Below are 25,769 nucleotides of genomic sequence, written 5' to 3'. Positions count from 1 at the left end.
CCAGACTCTAATTTAAGCAGATAATCCTAAATGAGGATTATCTCATTTAATCTTCACCATAGTCCTGTTAAACAGATCCAATCCTCCTCATTTAATACTCAGAGAGGATGAGTAACTTCTGTAAGTCCGCACAGCTTATGAAACCTTTGTAAGAGATATTTTATTCATCTCTGAATTCCCAGGGCCTAGCACAGAGCCAGACATTAATTGTTGAATGAAAGCTGCATACAAAGAGAATACCCCAATTTTTGCCCTACAGTCAATGAATGTCCATTAAACACTCATTCAGCTTTGTGCTGGGCGAGAAGGGAGGTTACTCAAGAATTATTAAGTATGCTACATGTCCTTAAGGAACTTACAGAACGCTGAAAGAGACAAACATGAAAAATAGGTAAGATGGTATATAAATACATTTGGAATTGTGTGACAAAGGCTATAAATCTTGTAGGTTTCAGAGGAGACAGCAATCAGGATGGCGAGTAGCAAGGTGGGACTTGATGTGGGCTTTGGAGAACTAGTGGGTTGCAGAGACTGGGGTTGGAGATACTCTGGGGGACAGGCTGGGGTGCTGAGGCTGGAGGAGCAGGTGACGGAAGTCACTGAAGGCTTTTACATTTGTCTGTGTTCCCTGGCGCTCTGAGGCCAATGGCCCCTCTGGTCTTGGTTTAGTCTTAGGTAGTATGAGTGGGTGGCCTAGATGCTTTTGTCACAGGTTGGGCTTTGCCAGACCTTTTGAGGGGGCCCACAGGTCCTGCCGAGGCCCTGGACTGTGGAGGGATGGAAATGGGGCAGGTAAGCCAGGAGGTGTGTGTGTGATGCCATGCATAGAGGGTGGGGTTATTGGGAGAAACAAATACCCAAATCCACAGACGCTCAGCTTCCTTACAGTCGGCCCTCTGTATCTGTGGATTCCACATTCATGGCTTCAACCAGCCGTGGACTTGGACACTGCCAATGCGAAGGGCTGACTGTATCACAGTCTGGGGGCTTAAACAACAGAATGTTATTGTCATACAGTTCTGGAAGCTGAAGTTTAAGATCAAGGTGTCTGCAGGCCATGCCTCTCCCCTAGTTTCTGGTGGTTTGCTGGTAATTTTGGGCATTTTTTGGCTGGAGATCTCTGCCTTCATCTACAGGTTTTCTCCCTGTGCACATGTCTGTGTCCAAATTTCCCTTTCTTTATAAGAGCACTGGTCATATTGGATTAGGGGTCCACCATACTCCAGTGTGACCTCATCTTAATTTAACTAATTACATCTGCAACAGCCCTATTTCCAAATAAGGTCACCCTGGGATTAGGACTTCAACATATGATATTTTTTGGTGGGGGCAGGGAGACACAATTCAACCCGTAACAGCCGAAGGAACTAAGAGGAGGCAAGGCTGGGGCAGGAATGAAATGATTGGAGAAGTTTAGCTGGACTGGGTTCCACAGGTCTGGCCAACAGTGTGAGGTGCTAACCTCGGAGGCACCTGCACACGGAGAATCTGGGGGCTGCCATAGGATGGAGAAGATAGAATTAGTGGACACTCTCGACAGAGAGAGTCGTTGGAATGAATGCTTGGGTGAGTGAGTGAACCCTCCCCCATGTCCCTATCACTCCACTGCCGTCCAAGGAGGGAGGGGGCCCCCACTCTGCTCTCTGTGGTGTGCTGTTTGCGGCCTGAGTCCCGGAAGAAGCTGGAGGGCTGGTGTGCGCACCCCCATGGTACCCCATGCTCCTCCTGAAAGCGGCCCCCCTCCTTGAAATAAATGTTGAGCAAAGATTTGACAAAGAGTAGTTGGAAGGGCTGTAACAGTTTTGGATGGCTTAGGGTACCCACTCTTTTGGTCTGGCCCTGACAGTAGAGGTCTGGAACGCCAGGCAGCGGAGCAGGACTGTTTGGGGGTTGGCCAGCGGGGAGCCCAGCTTCTCTGTGACGCAGAGGCTGGGGTGGGGCGAGGTTGCCCCAGAGTTGTGCCTGGAGCTCATCTGGTTTCTCTCTCTGGACCCCTCCTATGGCTGGTGCCCCCGTGTGCACCCTCCCCTCCCTTCACCTTGGCACTTGCTGTACTTGGACTCCCTGCGGGCCACTCCTTAGCCAGAGGTTTCTGCAGAACCGTGGATGGCCTTGGCATCCAGGAGGCTCACCGACACCAAGGGCCTTTCAAGGAGGTCAGCCCTTTGCCACTCGCCCGCGGACCCCCACCCATGCCAGTGCCCACCACTTGCACCCAGCCTTCTTTCCCCTCTGGGGGTGGAGAGCATGGGGGTATCAGCCTGGGGAGCGCCCCCCCATTCCTGTCCTCAGGATGCTTCACCTGCAGCATCTTTTCTGTTGCCCGCAATGAAAGGCTCCACAGGCAAACCCTGGGGAATGAACGCACTTCCCTTTCCCCCTGAGGTTCTTCTTGGGGGTAATGTTACCGTCTGGGAAGTAAAGTGAGTCACTAGTGAGTCAGGATGGAGACCGGGTGAGGTAGTACGTGGAACCTGGTAATTATGCCCATTAATCCCCCTGCAAAGGCTTCCCAGCCGGCAGGCACTCCTTCTCTGAGCTGGGTGGGGAGGGCCTGCACCTTCTCCGAGAGGGCCTTCCTGAGCACCCACCCCAGCTCCTTCTGTGGACCTGGGGACAGCGGAGGACTGTGGGAGGGGAGGAGGGCAGTCTGCAAGCCCCAGAGGGGGGAGGCCGAACCCCCAGACTCCTGGGGGCCCAGCTGAGATCTTTGCTCAGAAGACGACATTGGTCACCTCCCTCCTAGATGGCTTTGAGGGGCCGCAGAAAGGTGGCGCTGCTTCACCTGCCACCTGCCCTGGACCCCTTGCCAGCCCCAGAACCAGCCACTGGACTCACGCCTCAGGCCACTGCTGGTGCCAGTCCTCTTCTGGACCATTCTCTTCCCGATCCACCCGTTTCCTCATCACCTACTTCTTATCCTGCTCAGATGTCACCTTCTCCGGGAGAAGACCACCCTGTGTGGAATATCTCCTCACTCCAAACTCCTTACTCCCCTTGCCGCCCTTTATTTTTTCCTCAGCGCTTTTTACCATTTGACACATTATGTGTTGTGTCTCCTATTAGCTTATCTGTCTCCCTCTGGTCAAAATTAAGTGTCACTGGGGCAGGGCCTTTGCTTGTTTGTTCACTGTTGAACCCCAGCCTGGCATGGCTGTTCAACAAATATAGAATAATAAAATAATATATGTATATGTATATATATATACATACACACACATGTCAGCTGTGAGGTACAACATAAGTGCTTTGCTGATTAGTTATAGAAGAGTGGTTATACATTTTATTTGACAAGCTTGGTGTGAAAGAAATGGCTCATTTCCTCTTTTTTTTTTTTGCGGTACGCGGGCCTCTCGCTGTTGTGGCCTCTCCCGTTGCGGAGCACAGGCTCCGGATGCGCGGGCTCAGCGGCCATGGCTCACGGGCCCAGCCGCTCCGCGGCATGTGGGATCCTCCCGGACCGGGGCATGAACCCGTGTCCCCTGCATCGGCAGGCGGACTCTCAACCACTGTGCCACCAGGGAAGCCCTCCTCATTTTCTTTTAATTAAAAATAAAAAAAGACTAAACTGTCTCCACCAGCTGGTGGGAAACTTAGTCTATCATTATTGAGGTGCCTTCCCTCCACCCCGCCACAGGGTAGTGTGAAGGTCCTGGAGGCTTGTGTGGAACAAAACAGCTGGGGGGCTCCCCGGGCCATCCCGGCCTCAGCCAGTCCACTTCTGCTCCCTGGAGGCTTCTGGAACCCTGGGTCGAGCCTCCCAAAGTGCCCCAAGCAGCAGTCCTTTTGAGGCCCTGCTGTCCATTTAGAAGGGGACAATGGGGAGGAACTCCAGACCACCATCGTGGGCTTTCTGGACTTGAGGAACTTCCTGCTCAGCCATGGTCCCACCCACCCATCCCCAGACTTGAAGGGCCTCCCGCTGCCTTCCAGGTTGGCCTTGCACAGTTTCTTCGGTGAGCTGGGAAGCTTTCAGCCTCCACAACCCACATGGTCCTAAAGTAAGAGGTTGAAAAAGCCAAGCTACCTTCTTGGACTGGAGGAGGGAAAATACAAATGAATAGTTCAATAGGTTAGCCTCCCAGGAAAGTTAAGTACTGATGTTTTGTGAATGATTTTCTTTCTTCGAGCCGACTCGAGGTTATCTTGTCATAAGAGCAGCTCAGTAATTTGCATTCCTAATATATGCTTTGTCCAGTGGGAGGGAAAGGACGGTTGCAGGCAGGGCTTGGGAGCTGCACACCCCTGGACTTCCTCTGTGGGTGCCTTCTGTGATGATGAGGCTGTCTGTTGTGCAGGAGGCAAAGGCTGAGGGTCGCTGACCCAGCCCCCGAGATGGAAGACCCCAAGGTGTGCTGACTCCTGGCATAGGATCCCGCACTTTGGTGGCTGAACTGGGAGGCCAGTCTCCTGAATTCCAGGCCTAGCTTTGCCTCCAGCTGGCTGAGAGGTAACTCCCACTGTCGGCCTCAGTTTCCTCAGCTGGGAAGGATGATGCCCACTCTGTCTCCCTCCTAGGACTAGGGGCAGCATCGAGTAAAAGGATATAAGTCAGGGGCCGTCACTGGGGGTCCCCAGGCTGCGTGCAGCCCTCAGCAGGGGGTATTTGGTCTGCACAGCATTTAAGTTGGGAAATTAAAAATAGAAGTCTGGGTTTCCAGCATCTCTTGGAAGAATGAAGAAAATGACAACACAGGGCCTATCTTCTCATATGGCAGCAGCGGGCTGGGGCTCAGGACACCTACCCAGGCAGGGGTAGCATAAGGATCCCAGTTCCTGCTGCCTCTGCTTCACTCATTCACTTCATTCACTGTCTGCCTTCCGGGAGACTTGCCCGCTCACTGGTGGAAGTGAAGCACAAGTATTGATGTACAGTTGGATTTTTATTGGATGTTGTATCCAAGGTGTGTTACAGGTGAAATGGCCCAAGGAGAGTGAAGATGATGATTGGTTAAGGGAGAGTAAGGGCATTATGGGACCATCCCCCGCTTTAGAGATCAATGTCAGGGAATGAGAGTGGCCCTCCTGACCAGCACGGGGTCCCTCAGGGGGCTAAGGGCACCATGTTCTTGGTGGCCCACCAGCTTGAGACTAAGTTGACTCAAGGAAAAGAGGTGGATTTGGGTCTGTTCTTGGTCAAGACCTGAGTCAAGAAGGGCTTTTAACTCAACTGCTGCAGCCACTTCCAGCTGCTGATCCCTAGGTCCCCATCCTCACAGGGGCCTGGGCTCTCCTGATGATGCCGGGGGAGGACAGGGGCCACAGTCTGAGTGACCCACACAGCAGGTCACTGACCCCTGAGGGGCTTGGGTGGCAGCAGTTACTCAGGAGAAAGGCATAAAACTCTCTGGAGCAGCTCCTCCTCTCAAATCTCAGCATGAAAAAACTTCCCCTGCTTGGTTTTCCCCATTTTTCCTTTCTGTGTGAATACCAGCTGTCCTCCTCACCATCCCTCCTGTTTGTGCAACGGGAAAGAGTTACCAGAAGGCTTTTGCATCTGCTTTTTCTTACTTGAGAAAGTCCAAGCATCATTTACTAAGGACCTACTAAGTGCTTCCAAAGGTCTATAAAGTTGTCTGCGATGATAGTTATTTATTATTATTATCATTATTATTGTATGGCTCTGAGTTTGCATTGTTTCTACTTTTTTAATGTGATTATAGAAATAATACATGTTTGTTTTAGAGCTTATGGAAAGGACAGAAAATTATAAATAAGTGGGGAAAAAATCCCTCATCATACCACATTCAGAGACGTATTAGCTTTAGGGAATGTTTTCTCCTAGGCTCTCCTCTGAGCACTTTTTTTAAAGAAATGCACTTACACATATATTCTATTTATTTATTTATTTTTTACTTAAAGTTAATGATTTCCCTGCGCCGTTTAAAATGACTTCATAGATATGATGTTTTGGGGGCCACATGGCCACCTGTCATTTAGCACCACAGTTCCTTAGCCTTTCCCCAATGTTGGGTATTTAGGATGTTTCCTGATTAATAAAAGATTCCAGACAACTGTGTGTCTGGTTCGAAGCCCTCTGATCTGTCGACAAAAATTCAATTAACTATCAAGTTAAGAAGAAAAAAAGGGAATTTTATTTGAGCCAAACTGAAGATTATAACCAGGGAAGCAGATTCTAAGAAAGCTCTGGGAACTGTTCCACCTGTTAGAAGTCGAAGGCACAGTCATATACGTTGTTTTTTGTTTGTTTGTTTGTTTTGCGGTGCGCGGGCCTCTCACTGTTGTGCCCCTCCCGTTGCGGAGTACAGGCTCTGGACGCGCAGGCTCAGCGGCCATGGCTCACGGGTCCAGCCGCTCCACAGCATATGGGATCCTCCCAGACTGGGGCACAAACCCGTGTCCCCTGCATCGGCAGGTGGACTCTCAACCACTGCGCCACCAGGGAAGCCCAGTCATATACGTTTTTGAGACAAAGGTTTGTACATCAAAATGACATACTGGTATTTTACATAAAGTCCACGTAAACACATACAAAGCGAACAGCAAGTCACCATGACCGCCTACAGAAGTGGGAAAGAACACTGTTCTTTTAAGAAGTTACACTGCTAGCTTCAGCAGAAAGAAAAAAAAATTGATCTTTATGGTTGAGCAGGCACTCGCATCTTTGAGGAGCTCTGCAAATTAATGCAGCTGCGCCCTGCACATTAGGGAGGGAGAAGGCCCAAACACACACAGAGAGAGAATTTTTTGTTTAATTTTTCTTGTCCTGCCTTAAAATATAAATTTTATTTCATCAGATCAAAGTTCAATCATTTCCCGAGGATCCTGGCAGGGTTATCATTGGGACTGAAGGTATAAACATTCTTATACCCTCTGATACATATTCCCAAATTCTCTTCCTGAAAGGTGATTGACACCAATGACCAGCCCTAGGTATTAACATTACATGTATTTTGTTAACTTGATAGGTTAAAAAAAAAGAATTGCATAACTTTCATTTGCAAGTCTTTGGTTACTAGTGAGATTAAACCCACACCACAATTTACCTTGATTTTGCATGTGTAAGATTCAAAAAGCACAAAAGAGTATGGATGTGGAAAGTAAGACTCCTTCTCACCTAGTCCTCCAACAGCTTTCTTGTCTTCTCTGGAATTGAACACTGAGTTACATGCATTTAAGTTGTATGTTATTAGATTTAAGCTCTTACACATTAGAATTTATATATCTGCTTCTGTGGACTGTTTCTATCCTTAGGTCGAGGTTTATTTCTCCCCTTTGACAGGCGAGGAAACTGAAGCTTCAAGAGGTGAAATGCCAGGAGTCACATAGTTAGCAAAAGCGGGTGAGCTCCGGGGGTATCTCTATCCGGGAATCTTTGGAGGCAGGAATGAGGCAGCTGCAGGCACGTGTGACTGGGAGGGAGCGCCTTCTCATCCAGGAATGTCTCCCTCATCAAATTGCTGCTGCCGCCTGAAATCCCACCAAAGGCTGGCCCGCAGCTGGGCCATTCCAGTGTCTGAGAACTGCCAGTTTCTGAGGTGAGCACTGCACGTGGCACGTGGCCGAGCCCTGGCCCTGCCTCCTCTTCTCCGCTTTTCTGGTACCCTCACACCCCACCCCAGGCCAGTTCAGGCCCCCTAGCCAGTTGCCCTTCAAATCCAGCCTCTCCCTGCCTGGGAGGGTGAGAGTTTAGAAACACCTCTGTGTCTACAACCCCTCTACCCACCCCAGGAGGGCTGGACCCAGTGAGCCATCTGGGGTGTGTCCCCCCACCCTACCTTGTTTCTTCCTCTTTCCTGGGACGTGCAAACCTCCTGCTCTAATTTTCCTCAAGAGGGACCCTGGAGAGGGTGGGATTCAGGATCCTGGAGTTCTAGAACCCAAAGGTACCCGAGTCAGCCCCTGTTCCCCGCTCTGCTTGCTTAAGGGATCTTGGGTCAGACAATTTTACATCAGGTTTATATACACGTCTCTACTCTAGAAAGGACTACAAGCATGTGGGGACGACACGCAGAGAGGTAGGCAAAGGGGACCCGTGACTCGGCAGAATGTGTGGTGCCGAGCGGCTTATGCTGACTGGGCCGGGGGCTCAGGGAGGAGAAGACACTTCAGCTGGACTTTGAAGTTTGGGTGGGACTCAAGCAAGTGGGGGATGGGATGAGGGTGAGTGGGAATGCCAAGGGCAAAGGCGTGAGAGTTGAAATGCTGCGGTGGGTCACGAGGCGGCCGGCAAAGCTGCAGGCAGTTGCTGGAAGGGCCCCTGAGTTGAGGGTTTGGAACTTGTCCTTTGGCGATGGGGCTTCTTGGAAGGTTCTGGAACAGAGGAGGGGTGCTGCTGGCATGGTTCTCAGGGAGCCAGCTCTGAGGGAGCATAGGAGTGCGTGAAGACTGGAGATGAGGCTCGGAGGTTGGTGCCCTCCCATCCTCTACTGACCTGGGGAATGTGGAAATGACAGTGGCTTCAGTCTCCCCCTGCAGAGCCCGAGGAGGCACGGGCTTCCTTGGAGGTGGCTTGTGAGGACAGGATGCAGATGCCATTTCATCCGGAGGCACCCGGCCAGACTTTGTGTGATCTGGGCTGCAGGCCCAGTGCCCCGCTGGACACTCAGCGCCTGGAGTCCTGGGCTCTGGCATCAGGGGTGCGATTTCCCAAGGAAACCCAAGTGTCCACAGTGCCCAGTGCCCTGCACCCCACGGATTCAGCCTGTTTTGGCTCAACGTCCCTGGTGATTCCGACATCTGAGGCGGCATTTCCTGACACTTGGCCCCAGGGCCTGCTGTATGCAAAGGCAGGTGGTGCAGTTACCCACACACTGTGAATGGAGCGCTATGGAGGCACCACACCCCCGTTCCCATAAGCCATCTCCACTGGCCTCCTCCAGTGCTGAAGTCCCAGGTTAGAAGTCTGTGACTCTGGGTCTCCCATCAAAATGGGGGAGGATCTCAGAGAGTATTTAAGCAAACTCCTTCGTTTTACTATAGTCTATGGTTTGTTTTATATAAAAATATTATCACTAAATGATTGACAGCAAAGGCAGCAGCTCTAATACTTAAAATAATAATCATAATATAAATTTATAAATAGTTAAAAATATTGGATGACAGATACTGTATGATATCACTTATATGTGGAAGCTAAAAAATAAAACAAACTAGTGAATATAACAAAACAAAAATAGACTCACAGATATAGAGGACAAACTCATGGTTACCAGTGGGGAGGGGATGAGAGGAGAGGCAAGATCGGGGTAGGGGATTAAGAGGTACAGACTGTTATGCTTAAAATAAGCTACAAGGGTATATTGTACAACACAGGGAATACAGCCAATATTTTATAATAACTGTAAATGGAATATAACCTTTAAAAATGGTGAATCACTATGTTGTACACCTGAAACTTATGTAATAACATTGTACATCAACTATACTTCAATAAAATCTTTTTGTAGAATATTGGGTATTAGAAAAGTCGTGTGTGTGTGTGTGTGTGTGTGTGTGTGTGTGTAAAAAGCATGGGGACAAAAGGGGAGGAAGAAGCAAGGGCCTTGGGATCAGACATGGACTTGAATACTTTCTCTGCTCCTTCCAGGTTCTGGGCAGATTATGAATCTAATCTTATGAGCCTCAATTTCCTCATTTGTGAAATTGGGGGATAATAATACCTACCTCCAAGCTGTTGAGAGGATTCAAAATAAGAAAAACCTATCACGGTGCCTGGAACATATATATATATATATATATATATATATATATGTATATATATATATATATATATTTGGCTGTGCTGTACAGCTTGTGGGATCTCAGTTCCCCGACCAGGGATCGAACCTGGGGCCCCAGCCGTGAAAGCACAAAGTCCTAACCACTGGACTGCCAGGAATTCCCTGGAACGTAATTTTTTTTTTTTTGGCGGTACGCGGGCCTCTCACTGTTGTGGCCTCTCCCGTTGTGGAGCACAGGCTCTGAACGCGCAGGCTCAGCGGCCATGGCTCACGGGCCCAGCCGCTCCGCGGCATGTGGGATCTTCCCGGACTGGGGCACGAACCCGTGTCCCCTGCAACGGCAGGCAGACTCTCAACCACTGCGCCACCAGGGAAGCCCTGGAACATATATTTTTTAACTCACTGCCATACATCTTAGTAACCCTTCATAATTTTTGGAAGATATTATCAATGGAGATAATGCTACTCTCATGGGCACTTCTGTCTGTTTTTAAATTGCTTCTCCAATGTATAATTTTGTCTTTTGCCCTGAAACTCCCCCTGGTAGTTGACTCTGGGAAGCCTGGGCTGCTTTTGCTACCCTCCGACGGCTGCAGGAATTACTGCCATGAGAGTCAGGGGTTAACAGACATGACTGTGGGTTACACAGCAGGAGACCTAGCTAAGCTGGGCTGTCGTCAGCGACAACAGAGTAAAGCTGAGCCTTAGTGAGCCTATCACAGATTTCATAATCAGAAAGTCTAGACCGGAGCTATTTGAATTTTAACAGTCACAGAACTTTTAAGTAAGTACAAGGTGTGAAGTGGCACCCTAAGCTTTTCAGTGCTCAGGGCCTTAAAATATCTGAATCCAGTCTTGAATAACTCAGTTTAAATAATTCTTTACATGTCGCATTTCCCCAGGTTTAAGACAACGTTTAATGTTAGTTTCACCAGGAAGGTGCAAAGATTTCTTGAGGCTGCCACAGCCCAGGAAGTTCCCTGCACCGACTCCAAGTCCTGTTAGTGATTTCAGTTCTGCGCTTTGGTTTTAAAAATTATTTTAACACATTTTTATCATGAACAAATTGAGAAGAAGATGGAGAACAATGTGACAAACAACCATGTAGTCACAACTGTGAATTATCAATGTTAACAAATGTTAACATTCTGCCCTATGTATTTCAAATCTTTTCCTCTCTTTTAAAATAAATTAGACATAAAAAACAGAGCACCCTTTGTAGCACTTGATTGCTAATATTTTTTATCTTGTTTGCTAATATTTTCATGTGTGTTTGTGTAATCACCGGAGCTGTAGGGTAAGCATTAAGAAAACATGAGTTTGCTCACCTTGGGGTCGTGACCCAGGCCCCGGCACAGTTGCTGGCACAGAGTAGATGCTCAATAGATTTTTGTTGAATGAATGAATGAGTGAATAAAGCTTCTTTTTCCTTTGTTATCCCCCTTCATATCTCCACGTACCCTTTCCTCACTGGTGTTTCGTTGGCTAATAATGGACAATTCTTACACTTAGCTCAGGAATAGAATTCAAATTACTGTGTAAAATATATTGGTTTTGAAACTTACACAATCAGGTTTTTTGGAGATAAATTAGAAAATGTTGCTAAACTGAAAGAAGGAATAAACCCGAATCCTCCTTTCAAAGATAACAAGCTTTATGGTTTAAAACTCTACAAAAATGGGATCATTAATGCATATCCCCTTTTATAACTTGCATTTTTCACTGAATTTATTATGCACACCTTTCTGTGTCATAGTTCCTGCTAAATATTGTAATAATTGATATCTTCTTAGTAGTCTGTCACTTCTACGACCCTGGGAGGACTGTCTTGTGAAGGGACATCCGGCTCTCACAGGGACCAGTTTGGGTAGGAGAGTGAGAGTGCTTCTGGGTCACCCCTCGTGCACTCGGTGGACACGAGTCTCTCTGGCCGGACTCTCTCTAAGGAGCCTGTGAGTTTCCTAGCTGAGTGCTGGGCTGGGAATTGCTTGAATATGCTTGTGAACCAGCTAATTTTCAAAATTGCAGGTGGAAATACTACTCTTTTCTTGGCCTATAGACAGTCTGGTACAAGCTTTTAGGAATAAAAGTTTTTACAGTCAGAAAGCCAGAAAGTGCTGGATTTAAACCTTAGGTTGGCCACTTGTTAGCCTTCTGGCCTTGGGCAAGTTACTAAACCTCTTTGAGCTGCACATGTCATCACCTATAAGTGCAGAAAATGGGACTTGACACATTAGCCTGTTGTTGGAATAGAGATAACGTATGTGAAGGGCCTGGTTCACTGTAGGTGCTCAGTAAATGTTTCCCTTCCTGATAAACCAAACCCAAATTCTCTCTAAGAAATATCTTGCAATATTACCTCGAAATATCTCTTTGAAAGGAAACATAACAGATACATAAATAAAGGTATTTATATTATAGGCGTTTATAATATCTTTATAAATGCATATAAGATAGATTTATATATTATACGTATATAATATTTATATTATGAATAGATAAATACATAAAGAACTTGAGCCAGGACCAAGTGGAACGCTGCTGTTCCCTGAACACTAAGAACTGGACGGGCATTTTGCTGTGGCTTCGGGCTCTGTCCTGTGAGTTGTGCCTATTCCTCTCCCAGGCCAGCTCCGCTCTGCCGAGGAGGCTGGAGAGTGTGAGAAGAGAATCCGAGTCACTTGGCAAAAGCATCGATTGAGCACCTCCTGTGTGTAGCCTTCTGCTCACGGGGCCCCAAGGGCATCCTCCGCCCAGCGTCTGGCTGGAAATGGGGCAGACTCGCAGGCGGGAGGTGACCTGGCCTTGCCATTGAGGACACAGCTCAGCCCTCTAAAACTTCCGGTCAAGAACTTTGGAGACATCGAGACAGTTCTCCCAACTTGAAAGATGAGAATAGAGGCCTAGAGAGGTGTAGAGACTTCACTGAGGTCACTCAGCTCATTAGTGGCCGATCGGGGGGACCAGAGCCCAGCTTCAACCACTGTCGCTGCCCCATTTCCCTTAGTGTAGAGACTCTATTAGAGGGCTTTATTTTTAGGGGGTTAACAGTTTTATTTTTGCTTGCTTTATTCTCTACTTAAAAGTTAACGTTTACTCCACGTACCAGGGTCTTTAACGGGACTTTAAAATTCACATTTAAGGGCAAGCCAGTCTCTAGAAGGTGCACTGAAGCTCCGTGTTGTGGGCAGTGGTTCTTAACGGGGTTGATTGTCTCAACAGGGGACACTTGGCGACGTCTGGAGACAGTTTTGGTCATCACAGCAGGAGGGTGGAGGATGAGGACCTGCTGGCCTCAGAGTAGAGACCAGGGGTGCTGCTCACCAGAGGATCACAGGACAGTCCCACAGCAAGGACTGCGCAGCCCCAAATGCCAGCAGTGCCACATTGATGGGGCGGCGGCAGCCCTTTCCTCTGTAGCCTTCTCGTTTGACTTGGTCAGGTTCCCTCCGGGAAACCCATCCATGCCCAGACCTTTGGGGGCAGGGTGGCTGGGACCGGGCGTGCTCAGTAAGGTGATTTCCAGGTCAGCCTAGCTGTTTTTAACCTAGTATCTCGGTATATGAACACTGCCGTCTGCAGGGTGGGCAGGCAGAAGGCCCGGACTGCTTGGGCTTAAGGCAGGGGACTTGAGTGTGTGGAGGTGGGGAGTGTTTAACGCTCCTTATAAACCTGAAGCAACTCTTCTGCGGGCAGCTCCATTCTGCAACCCCACCTTCAGTGGCCCCGGTGGTGCAGTGAATTCCCGAGCCTTCCCGTATCCTGCACAGAGAATAGATTTACTTCTTATAGGCGATCAGGGCTCCACTGTCTCTGGCCTAAGGCAATTACTCATCTGCTTTGCATCTTCCAAAATGTTGTTGCGGCCTCTGCTACTCCTCTCCATCCATGCTCATGCCCTTGTTAATGCCTTTGCTGTCCTTTCAGTCAGGTTGGGGGAGGGAGCAAAGAGAACCATGTGTGTTGAGTCCATCATCTTAAACCAGGAGGTGTGTCCTTATGAGTTGGAAAACTAGATTTCATTAAAAGCTTTGCTGTGTGTGGGGCCTCTGGGGAAGGCAAAGAGCTGGCGAGCTGGAGCTCTTCTGGTGTGAGTCTCTGGAGGCGGAATTGAAGGGCGCACCAGATGGGGTAGGGGAGCTCTGCGACCTTGATCTCGCTAAGCCTCAGGTTCCCTGCGTGTATAACGTGTAATCCTGCCCTGCCCGTAGAGGTGAAGTAAGGGCACGGATGTAGACGAGCAGAGAGCACCGTAAAGGGCTGTGATCTATTACCGTCATCCTCCTGGGTGGACATCCCTCTCGTCTCCACTAGGCGTGATCAAGGCGAGGTGTCACGTGGCACACGCCAGAATGTGACTGTCTGGTGATGGGCTTACCCAGCACGTGAGCATGAGTACCGACTGCCTCGTTCTCTTGCCAGAGGTCTCCAGTTTGGTTGGCAGAGTGGTGACCAGCTGGCCAATTGGACGGGGCTCTTTAATGTCATGGACGACCCAGCAGTGCAGAGTGGCAGTGACTCCAGCTCCAGGTACAGACCCCGGCGAACGACCAGGGAAGCTCATCCCAGGGTGACCCTGCATCCCCTGCCCCATGGCCTACCCCCCAGGGCTGCCCTCAGGGAAGAAGCAGTCTCAGCACAGTGGCCCAGAGCTCACTTTGGGATCCTGCCTTGTCTGCTTTGACAGGAGGGGTGAGGGCTAGAACCCAGCCAGAACAAAGCAGGGACTCCTGGGCCCCTCTCTTTTGGGGTGGGAGCTGGGATGGAGGCTGGAGAGGGAGTCTGGGTCTCCAGCCTCCATTTGAGATGGGGGCAACATTCCACCCCTGCTGCAAGGCTTCCGGATACCAGGCCACGGGTGTGTGTAGGTTTGTGGGGGGTGAAATCAGGGTGGGTGAGTGTCGTGGGCTCCCTGTTCCTCTGCAATCCCACTGGACAGGCCATCCCTACTCTGCCCATCTGTGAGGCTGACCTTGGCTGGGGAAAAACGTTTTCATCAAGATACGATGCTGAGGGCTTCCCTGGTGGCATAGTGGTGGAGAATCCGCCTGCCAATGCAGGGAACACGGGTTGGAGCCCTGGTCCGGGAAGACCCCACATACTGTGGAGCAACTAAGCCCGTGCGCCCCAACTACTGAGCCTGTGCTCTAGAGCCCGTGAGCCACAACTACTGAGCCTGCGTGCCGCAACTACTGAAGCCCACGTGCCTAGAGCCTGTGCTCCGCAACAAGAGAAGCCACCCCAATGAGAAGCCCGCGCACTGCAACGTAGAGTAGCCCCCGCTCGCCACAACTAGAGAAAGCCCGCACGCAGCAACGAAGACCCAACACAGCCAAAAATAAATAAATAAATTTATTTAAAAAAAAAAAGATACAATGCTGAGAATTGACAGTCTACCACCACGTGGTTATTTCTTCTTGATCGGCTGTAGTGTTTGGAGTTAAATAAGTCATTAAGGGCACTCTGTATATTCCGGAGTAGGAATTCAGAAACTATTTGTAGAATGAATGAAAATGGAATATTCTCAGGCAGGGCACACTCATTGCGGGGGGGCAGCGGGGAGCATTGCGGGGAATTTTTCTGATAAGACGGGATGCTCTCTCTGCTTGGAGCTGGGTGTGGCTGGAACTTCCCAGCTAAGGGTTTCCTGGGGCTAAGTTGTTTGTTTCCTTAATTTTTGCATTTATAAGTATGGGCTAACTTTCAGATCAGTTTCCCTGGGAAAGAGGCCTGAGTTTTCATTGCTGTTAATTTTGACACCAAAACATCAAATCGATCCTGCAGAGGAGAAGTAGTATGTTTTTCAAGGACCTCAATACATCTGATTTTGTTCAATGCTTTGAAAAAGAAAAGATGTGGCTCCAGTGTCGGCAGCTGTTTGGGAAGGTGTCCACAGACAGGCCTTGGGCTGTGGTGGGTGGCCTCAGGCCGTGGCCTGGGATCAAGGTCTTATTCTGGCCTTTTAGGAGCCCCGTTCTTTCCACATATGCGTGGTGGGAGCCCTGGCCAGCCGCTTGGCCCCTGGGATGTCACCCAGTGAGAGTGACAAGTCCAGAGTTGTCTGTTCCGTATGGTGAGCCTCCAGTGTTGGTCCTTCTGCTGTGTGACCTGCCCGCACAGATGGGGGGTGGTCTAGATAAGTCTTCAGGTGTCTCCCTGGGAAGGACTCCTTGAAGGGCTCACCGAGAGGTTTTGGCTAGAAGGTGCTAACAAATTGAGCAAGACAGAGCAGGCCCCTGGAGGCCATTCTGGGCAGATGTCCCGGGCAGGGGCTGAGCAAATTCTAACTTTTCCTCCTGCCAGCGGCTTTGTTCTCTCTGCCCTTTTCCTGCAATCTTGTCTCTAATTTCTCTACCTATCTCACCCCACCTAGTCTCTCCTCTCCCTTTCTTCCTGTCACCCATTCTTTGTCCACTTTTCTTTCTCAGCCCCTGTGTTCTGCCTCTCTCCTCCTCCCTCTCATCTCCCTTCCCCTTTATCCTCTCTCCCTCTCTCAGCAACTCAGGCCAGCCTTCCCTTCCCTGCCTCCTGGGGTCCCTCAGGGCCAGAGACACCTCTGGCATCTGTCAGGTGCCCTTTATTCAACATTGTTACCAATTGAGTTGATTTCCTTCCAGAGAGCCGCCATTTGACCAAGAGCTCCCTTAGCCACTGAATAAATGTGATGGCCACACATTCCAAGTTCTTCTGGGACACTCCCAACTCATATCCCAATTTCCAGTTGACCCCCAAACTCCCCACATATGTGAGAAAACATGGTATGTATTTCACACGTGTAGAAAATAATGGTTCATGTAAGTAGAACTGACCTGTATGTTGGTGATTCTTTTCCTTGGCGTGGGAGCAGCTTCTGCCTTCTTTAAAATGGGCAGGACAGCTCCTGGCAGCAGACGTGCAGGGCTGGGGGGAGGACCTAATGACACCGTGAAAAGGGCTCTGCAGAGTGAAAGTGCATCATCCCAGTGGACAGCTCTCTGTGCCTGCAATACGGGATGAGCTTTGTGGTATTGTTCACCGACTGAATAATTCAGCGTATGCCGTATTTTGCTATCCGTAGCTGTGTGGTATGTTGAAGCGTGGCGCACCTGATGTCATTTTTTATTAACACTGTTGGAAGGGAAGTCAGGAGGCACCATTTATAACAGAGGATAAAGAGGGGCAAAAAAAGCAATGACTCATAAGTTGAATACTCAACCAGGAGCCACAAGAAGGAGCAGGTCCAAATGATCCGTCTGGAGCACTCCGAACAGGACCGCAAAGGAAATCCAGGCCAGATGGTGCTCATAAAGGCTGTGGCCACGTCTTCACTTTGGACATAAGCTGGGGGAAGTCCAGACCCAACTGGAAAGTGTATGAGTTACAAAATATACATTGACATATGGCTTTATTGATTTCAAGTCTAGATCTAAAAGCATCCAATAAGCATTCCTAGGAGAACTGCTTTAGTGAACAGATAGGAATAATTGTTAATCAGCCAATGCTTCTATTTAAGTGGGTGCTTTGAACAAGCAGGAAGGTCTTTGAAGACAGCTCTCATCATGTTCAAATTATGTGTTTATGTTTCTGTCTCCCAACCTAGACAGTGATGGTGCTTCTCCATCTTTGAATTTTTAGCACCCAGCATGGCACAGGCTCAACAAATGTTAATTGAATAAAAGAATGCATTAAGCAAGAACATAGTATAGACTTTTGTTAAGAACGCAAACTTCAATGTCAGTGTCCTGGAATTCTCCCTTAGAGATTGATTCCTTTGGATTAAACCTTGTCTTCTGGCACTGTCTTTGAAAATTAATCCCTGGGGAAGGGAAACACTTTGGAATCAAAAACTCATTCACAGTTTGGAATGACCAGAGAATTTTTTCTCTTGAGAAGAGCAGGTAGTAAGGAAGTGTGAGAGTTCTGGGTGGCAGGGTGGGAAAGGGGAAACTGATAGTGGAGGAGGGGTATGTAGGAAAGTAGAAGGCAATGAAGGCAGATGATGTACTTTTGCAATAACTGACTGAGAACTACACCCCCCCAAACCACCCCCACCACGGCGCATGGTGATTCTGGAAAGGGTAGATAGGGGAGGGGAAGGGGAGGGAGGGCACTTGTCCTGTCAGCCCACTGCTTTGACCTCTCCAGCCTGGCCAGCTGCCTGCAAGACCAGTGACCACCTGGAGGGGAAGGGGAGGCACAGCAACCGTCTGTCCTGCAAAGTGGATAGGCAGTGTTGCCTCCGCTGCCTCAGGACATCCCAAGGAAAGGTCCCCCAGTCACAAGGGCTGAGGGCAGCTGAGGCAGGAGTCCCCAAGGGGCTGACTCGCAGCCTGGCTTGTAGCCACAGCTCAAAAGGCTTCACTCGACTTCTGCCAAATAGATCCTGTTCCATATCCCAGCCCTTGTCCTCCTGCCAGGATCCACCTCCCACTAGGCCTCCTCCTTGAAGCCTTCCCTGATAGCCCCTTTCACTCTGTGTTCACTCTAAGATGTGTCTGCACAGAGGGCTATTTCTATCATTACGCAGGCAGAGAACTCTCCAGCAAGTGCACACGAACCACTCTGTGTTTGCTCGGGCATCCCCCAGACCTCGAGGAGCCTCCTACCCTGGGGAACTGGGCTGGACTGCCTGTGCATGCAACTTCAGGGCCCTCCGGACACAATAGCTTCAGACACAGCCCACAGGCGGCCTGGCTGGCTGGCCTCCTCAGCCCCTCCTCCCAGGGTGCACACAGCCTTGGCCCCCTGGTCCGAGATGGATGGCAGGAGATGGCTTGCAAAGACAGCTCAAGGAACACTTCTCTCTGAGGTCTAGGGCAGAGCTGGCCCAGACTGTCGCCCGCCCAAGCTGTCTGTTCCCGGGACAGCGTTTTCCCTGTGCTGCTGGGCTTCTGACTGGGATGCTGGGGACTTTCTACAGAGGAAGGTGGCACCAGCCACAGGAGTAAAGGGCAGGCCCCAAACTGGTGACACAAAAGCCTCTTCGCTCTGTAGAACAGCAGGCCAAGTAAGCGTCAAGGCTAGAGCTTTTCCCTCTGGTCAAGGTCTGTGTTGTGCCTAGCAGCTACTGTGCAGTATGGGGTGTGGAATCGTCATATTTCAGAGCTGGAAGGAACTAGACTGAATTCAATTTAGCATTCTGTTATGCTATATTGAATTGCTCCCTAATTGTTTCAAGACAGTGTATAATTAAGGAATAAATTGTGCGATACAAGTGCTCCAGGCGCCTAGTGAAGTCAGAGGCGCTTCCATGGAGGGGCTAGACTGGCTTGGATGTGGATGGGTGATGCCTGTGGTCGAGTGCTACCGGGGGCTGGCTGTGTGCCAGGCATGGTGCTGGGCGCCTGACACGTGTTACTGCAGTTAATCCTCACACTCAGAGCTTTGAGGTGGGTACTGTCATTGCCCCCATTTTACAGAGGAGGAACTGAGTCCCCACTTCCAGGTGTGGTGGGTGGTGCAGCTGGAGCACACCCCATGCAGTGTGACTCTGAGTCCTAGCACTAGTGGGCCATGCACGACGGAGGGATTCTTCTTTCTGGGCTGTGGACAGACATCCAACGTTGGGTTGGGTTGGGTCCCCTCGTTTCTCCTTGCCAAGTCCTCTCAGACCGCCTGTTCCTGCCCTCAGCTCCTGGCTGTTAGACTGGACTAAAATGGCCATATTGATCTAAGTAGGTGATTACGTGCATATCTTCTTCGAGTATTGTCATTAGCGCTAGAGGCAAGACGATCTTTAGGGTCTTTCATCCCTTCCTCTCCTCCTTCCCACTTTTTTATTTTTTTGCGGTACACGGGCCTCTCACTGTTGTGGCCTCTCCCGTTGCGGAGCACAGGCTCCAGACGCGCAGGCTCAGCGGCCATGGCTCACGGGCCCAGCCGCTCCGCGGCATGTGGGATCTTCCCGGACCAGGGCACAACCCGTGTCCCCCGCATCGGCAGGCGGACTCTCAACCACTGCGCCACCAGGGAAGCCCCAAAGGGGAGCTTCTTAGGGCTCCCTGGTCTGGCCCAGAAAATAAGGCTGCCATGTATGTACTGTTGCAGGGAATGTGCTAGATATTGGATCTGGGGCCCTGCAGAGCTGCTGGCTGGGGAGGAGGAGTGTCAGCATGAGACTTTGCCCCTGACCCTCCCCCTAACATGTGCCAGGAATAACGCTCCACTGAGGTTCACGATGGGAGCAGATTAATCACAAGACAATCAAGGGTTGCGCTCAGAGCGTCAGGCTATGTAGCTTTCAGTTCTGATTTCTCAAAATAGCTCTGGGGATTCCTGTGGACAAATGAAGAGACACTGGTCCAGAGAGGGCCCTGGTCCATGCAGGGGTCTGGGTCAGGTCCCTCCACCACCCAGGAGGGGCAGTGTGTCCTGGCAGCTGTGCCCTGCTATTGTTAACAGCCAAGCCCTTCTTGCCTCTCCTTGCATCTATCTGAGAAGACACTCCAGTCCTTTGTGTGTCAGGCTGTAATTTTCAGACCTTGATTTCTGTGTGTTTGCCCTCACGGTTAGTATGGTATCTCAAGATGGCAGCTGTTCTGCTCTAAAATAACACTGAGCTCACTGAAGGGCTGTTGGCCTTGGGAAGGGGAGGAGGCTGCTTACTGAGAAGCTCTCAAATGACCGTGGCTTATGCCGGTCAGGGAGACGGGCTGCACTGAGGTGACTAAGGACGTGGGTTCTGGGCTCTTGAAAGTGTGAGGTTCCTTTTTTAGTGCCTCCATCCACTGGCTGAATGACCCTGGGCAAGTTACTTTACCTCTTGTAGCCTGAGTCTCTGGTGTAAACCGGGGCAGTAATGCCTGCCTTTTAGGGCTGTTGGGAGGGTTAAGTGAGGCCAAGTTAAGGATCTAGTATCAGGCTACCACATACAGTTGTACCAGGTGGGCACTGCACAAAAGTAGCTAGCCAAGTGGAGTTGCAATCCAGCTCACTCTCATTTGACAGGCCACGTGCCTGGCATGTGGAGAAAAAGGTGCTTTTTCCTAATTCACACAGAGATGCCCTACCTGCACTGTTCCTACTCAGTGTGGGATAAATAAACCACTCTGTGGTTCTCTGAGACTCTGCACCAGGCTTGACAGGGGCCCAGGGGTTCAGATTGCTGAGCTGGGGCAGCTTCCCTATTCCTGGGGCTGGTGGAGGTCCAAGAGGTGTGCTCTTGCATGACACAAGGACTGCCCTGGGCTCCTGTTTTCTTGAACAGCATTAGTATCTAGGGATGAAGCGGCGTATTAGATAGAAAGCTGAATGCGTGGGCTTCATCTTGTACCAGCCAGTGGCTTCTGGGTCTCAAAGTACTGTGGCCCCTAAGGAAGGTCCCACGGTCCTGAAGGAGCTCTGGAGGTGGGATCAGGTGAACAGGGGAGCCCTCTGTGGGGCAGGCTCATGTGGAGGGGCTGGGAGGAATGACAGAGCCAGACTCTGCACACTGGATCCTGGGCATGCTGAAACGAGGCCTCCTCAGCCCTCCAAGCGGGAGCCCAAGCCTGCGTGGGAGGAGGGGAACCAATATTCAGAACCGTTGCGGTCACGTCTTCATTTGTCTTCTCGCTTAGTAGGGGCCCTCGCCTGCTGGTCAGGCAGCAGCGCTGCCTAGCTATGCCCCCCACACTCCCGAGGGCACAGAGACGGGGGCAGGATGGATGCAGCCTGGCACCAGCATTGGACTTGGCTGCCAGAAGCCAAGTGGCATCTGAGATGAGCTGGGCTCCTGATCTGAGCGGCTGGGACTATTTATACCTGTGAGGTGCCCGAATGTGGTGCCCCTCCCCTTTGAGGTGGGTAGAGATCGTCTTTCCAGAATTGAAAGAAGAGGCAGTGACTAAGTCACCTTGAGAGGCTAATGGAGTCGAGGAAGTTGGAGAAACTGTTGCTCTCAGTCTTATAGCGGCTCAAGGGAAAGCTTGAGATATTTAGAGAGAGATCCATGATTTAAAGGGGCCTTTCTTTAGTGGTTTCCAATAGTAAGAGAAAACTTATAAAAATATAGAAAAGTGTTTTTTGAATCATTCATAATCCCATTACTCAGAGAAACCTACTATTTTTTTTTTAAACATCTTTATTGGAGTATAATTGCTTTACAATGGTGTGTTAGTTTCTGCTTATAACAAAGTGAATCAGCTATACATATACATATATCCCCATATCTCCTCCCTCTTGCATCTCCCTCCCTCCCTCCCTATCCCACCCCTCTAGGTTGTCACAAAGCACTGAGCTGATCTCCCTGTGCTATGCGGCTGCTTCCCACTAGCTATCTGTTTTACATTTGGTAGTATGTATTAGTCCATGCCACTCTCTAACTTCGTCCCAGCTTACCCTTCCCCCTCCCTGTGTCCTCAAGTCTATTCTCTACATCTGTGTCTTTATTCCTGTCCTGCCCCTAGGTTCTTCAGAACCATTTTTTTTTCTTTAGATTCCATATATATATGTGTTAGCATACGGTATTTGTTTTTCTCCTTCTGACTTACTTCACTCTGTATGATAGTCTCTAGGTCCATCCACCTCACTACAAATAACTCAATTTCGTTTCTTTTTATGGCTGAGTAATATTCCACTGTATATATGTGCCACATCTTCTTTATCCATTCATCTGTTGATGGACACTTAGGTTGCGTCCATGTCCGGCTATTATAAATAGAGCTACAGTGAACATGGTGGTACATGACTCTTTTTGAACTGGGAGAAACGTACTATTTTAAATAATTAACTAAATTAAATATGGGAGATTAAATTAATTAAATTAAATATGGGAGAAACGTACTATTAATATCTTGTTACAGTCCTTCCCTTTTCCCATGTGTTCACGTATGTATATATAATTCGTTTTGGAGATCATAGTTTTGTAACTTGCCTTTTTCACTCAACATTATCATGAGCATCTTCCCATTACACACAAAATCTTAAGCATCATTTTTGATGTCTGCATGATGGTCAGTATCCAGACCAAAAAGGGATTTCTATGGCTTCCTCCAGAATGCCGTCCTTGGGCCTCCTGTCAGAAGCAGAATCGAGGGATGACCCGTGTGGCAATGCTTCTTGCAGTCTTATTTCCTCAAGTCATTCGTCTTTAAAGAGTGAGATGGAGCAGCACAGCCTCCCCAAAGCATAGCGCAGATATGCTGGAGAAAGAAGCAAGGGCTATTAGCTCCATTTTTCAGATGGAAAACTAGGCTTTAGACCCAGGCCTGGAGTGATTTTGATGACGTGGCTGAGGTACCACATGGAGTGTTTTCAGAGTACCTGGGATTTGTTATCATCACGTGTGGTAAGACACACAGACGTGGAAATGACTGTCATGAAGGAAGAGGTTTTTATACTTACAGATCTCTAGAAACAGGAAGCACACCATGCCATGTAGGACCACACAGGAAGCACCAGAGTCGGTCAAGCAGCAGGAGGAGTGAAGGGGAAAAGGGGGCAAGAGCCATATAGGCAAAGCCTATATGGAAGGAATGGATGCGACAGGGTATGCAGACTTAAGATTGGCTAGTGTGAATAATTTCAGTGGGCTCTGGGGCAGAGGGCTGTCCCTAGTTGTTTGGCAGCTGGACTTGGGGTGATTAGGGCAGAGGGCTAAGTGGCCCTAAGTGTGAGAGGAGGAGGTGGTGGTGGTGGTGGAGTATAAGCTCTGGATTGCTTGGTTTGCGTATGAAAGGTGTGCTCATGGGCTGTTTACCATCTCTAGGAATTGACTCGTTCTAGGAGAGGCAGTCTCTCCAGGGCCAGCAAGGCCCCAGATGTCAAAGCATCAGAAACACATAGTTAATCTATGGAGTCTGCAGCAGAGATGGGTGATCAGGGACATCCCCACGTCTAAGCAGAATTCAGCATGGGCTTTATCCTCAGGGTGGTAGGGGAGAGGTTTACTAATAGCAGCAGAAGGAGGATGGCAGCCAGTCCAGATGGTGGAGAACTTCCTGAGTTATTCATCTCTGACTCAGCTCTGCCATCAACTAGCTGAGGGACTGTAAGCATGTCTCTGACTCCCTGGGCATCCACTGGCAGCTCTTACCCTTTAACGGCAGGAGAAAGGGAAAGAAGGGAAATGGACATGCCTTGGGCACTTCCTGTGTTCCAGGCACTGTACTAGTGCTTTCTCTGAAATTCTCATCAATATCTTCTCTCAGCCCTGTCACAAGTGTACTGCATTTTTAATGCTGATTTTACAAATGAAGAAACTAAGGCTCTTCATTTGATGGGCCTAAGGTGGCTAATGAGGGGCAAAGAAGGATGTGAACCTTATTCCGAAATCCTCTCCACCTAATAGCCACTAAACACACCACACAAGACCATTTGGAATCATTGAACTGCCTAGTGATGTGCATATGAGTGATGTTGGGGATTCAGGAAAAAGGAAGACTGAGTGGAGGCTGCAGAGGTAAGGCCAGGATGGCCTTGTGAAGGCAATGAAGGGGCTGGCTGATCAAAGGGAGGTGTTGCTTGGTTTTAACGTCCTTTGAGAGTTTCTTTCTCCTGTTGTGGATCATTAATTCATAGTATTGTTCTGGCTTGGTTAGTAAGTGGGAAAAACTGAGGGAAACTTGGGGATTGTATTTAAGTGCTGGGTGGGACTTTAGATACCACCTCTTTCAGATTATTTTTAGGAGGAGAAAAAAGAGGCCCAGAGAGGGGAAGTGATTTACCCAAAGCCACACAGCTGGTTTCGAGGCATATCCTAGATGTGTCTGCAAGTGTCCCAACTCCCTGAGAACGCTAGGATAAGCCTCCTCTTAATAATCTTCTGCGTCATTATAATCTAGAGCTTTTCTTAGTAGCATCCTGAGATCATGGCTTCAGATGACCCAGTGGATTCCAAAGGGCTTTGTGTCACTGGCTCTGGTTGCAAATGATGATCTTTGTGATAAGACACCAGACCTCACTTACTGTTATGTGACTGGAAAAATGACATGAGTTGGAGCCAAGGTCATGGACTTTTTTGTAGCCCCAGGCTGACACCTTTGTTCTTAGCTGCAGATAACAGAATCCATTTTAGCTAAAGCAGAAAGGGATTTATTAAGGGTAGAGATAGCACAGAATCATTGGGAAAGCTGAAGAAAGACTCTAGGCTAGCTTCCAGGAATGTCTCTGCAGACTGCATTGTGAAATTGGGCCACCGTGGAAGCTGCTGCCTCTGATATAATCGCAAAGGTGCTGCCACTACTACAATTTCCAAGAGCCATGCCACCTCTGCCACATTCTGCACCAGCAAAACAATACATTGAGCTTTGTTATTCTTCTAGAACATGGCTCTGACTCAGTCTCATGCTACTGATTGTTGAACCTAAATTGCTTCAAGGACCCTAGCTACAAGGGAGTCTGGGAAATGTAGTTTTTAGCTTTCTTGTCTCTGTAGTACAAAAGGTGCAGAGATACCAAAGACAAAGTCCCTGTGTTTGAGATACTCCTCATTTGGAAGGGGAAATAGATATATAAACAGACTATTATGATACAATGGTATCTGCTCTAATTAGGAGCAAATGTATAGAGGGACCCTGAGAGTGAGCATTAGAAAAGGCTTCCCAGAAGTGGGGGCATTTGGGCTGGCTACTGAAGGATCAATATGAGTTTGCCAGGTGAGAAAGACAGAGAAAGGAGTTGTAAAACACAAGAGAAACAGAGAAAGGAGAGTGTGATATTTTGGGGATCCTCAGTGCCTAGTTCTTATGAAATCTGCTTAAATTCTTTTAAGACATGAGAGAAAGGAGAGGATTTATTTTGTATAAATAGGAGCCAATTTGTTGTATAAAATATTTTAATATTCTAAAATATTATTTAAAATTTCTTAATATATAATTATAATATTTAAAAAATTAACTTAAATCACATTAAAATGAAAGAACAAATATTTACAAATATAATAGTTTTAAAGTGTTAAATATTAAATTGTATTTTTAAATTATTTAAAATACCGACATTTTAAAAAGAAGCCAATTTATTGGATAAATGTCTCAATATTTCTAAAGCAGCACAGACATAAGTTTGTCTACATAAGTTAGTGAGAATATATGTGAACTAGCTGCTGCCACATTTTGGGAGGTTTGTGGGAAATGCTCAAGGACTGACTTTATTTTAAATCCTTGGTTGTGGCTTGCAGTGCCCAGCAGC

General features: G+C 48.7%; 1 protein-coding gene across 2 annotated transcripts in view; it reads left to right on the top strand.

The window, feature by feature from the left end:
* Positions 1-25,769, top strand: part of ST8SIA5 (ST8 alpha-N-acetyl-neuraminide alpha-2,8-sialyltransferase 5) — a 64,640-nt gene that overhangs the window by 13,845 nt on the left and 25,026 nt on the right. The window contains exon 2 of one of the 2 annotated variants that reach the window (XM_082667666.1): positions 14,106-14,213. The exons of the other annotated variant lie outside the window; for it this stretch is intronic. Within the exon in view, the coding sequence (XP_082523792.1) occupies positions 14,106-14,213 (108 nt within the window). The remainder of the gene's footprint in view (positions 1-14,105; positions 14,214-25,769) is intronic. 2 annotated transcript variants of the gene reach the window in all.

The sequence above is a fragment of the Grampus griseus genome (assembly GCF_964374135.1).
Source record: "Grampus griseus genome assembly, chromosome: 12".
Lineage (NCBI taxonomy): Eukaryota > Metazoa > Chordata > Mammalia > Artiodactyla > Delphinidae > Grampus > Grampus griseus.
The sequence above is the reverse complement of the archived record's forward strand: the minus strand, read 5'-3'. Positions and strand labels throughout refer to the sequence as shown.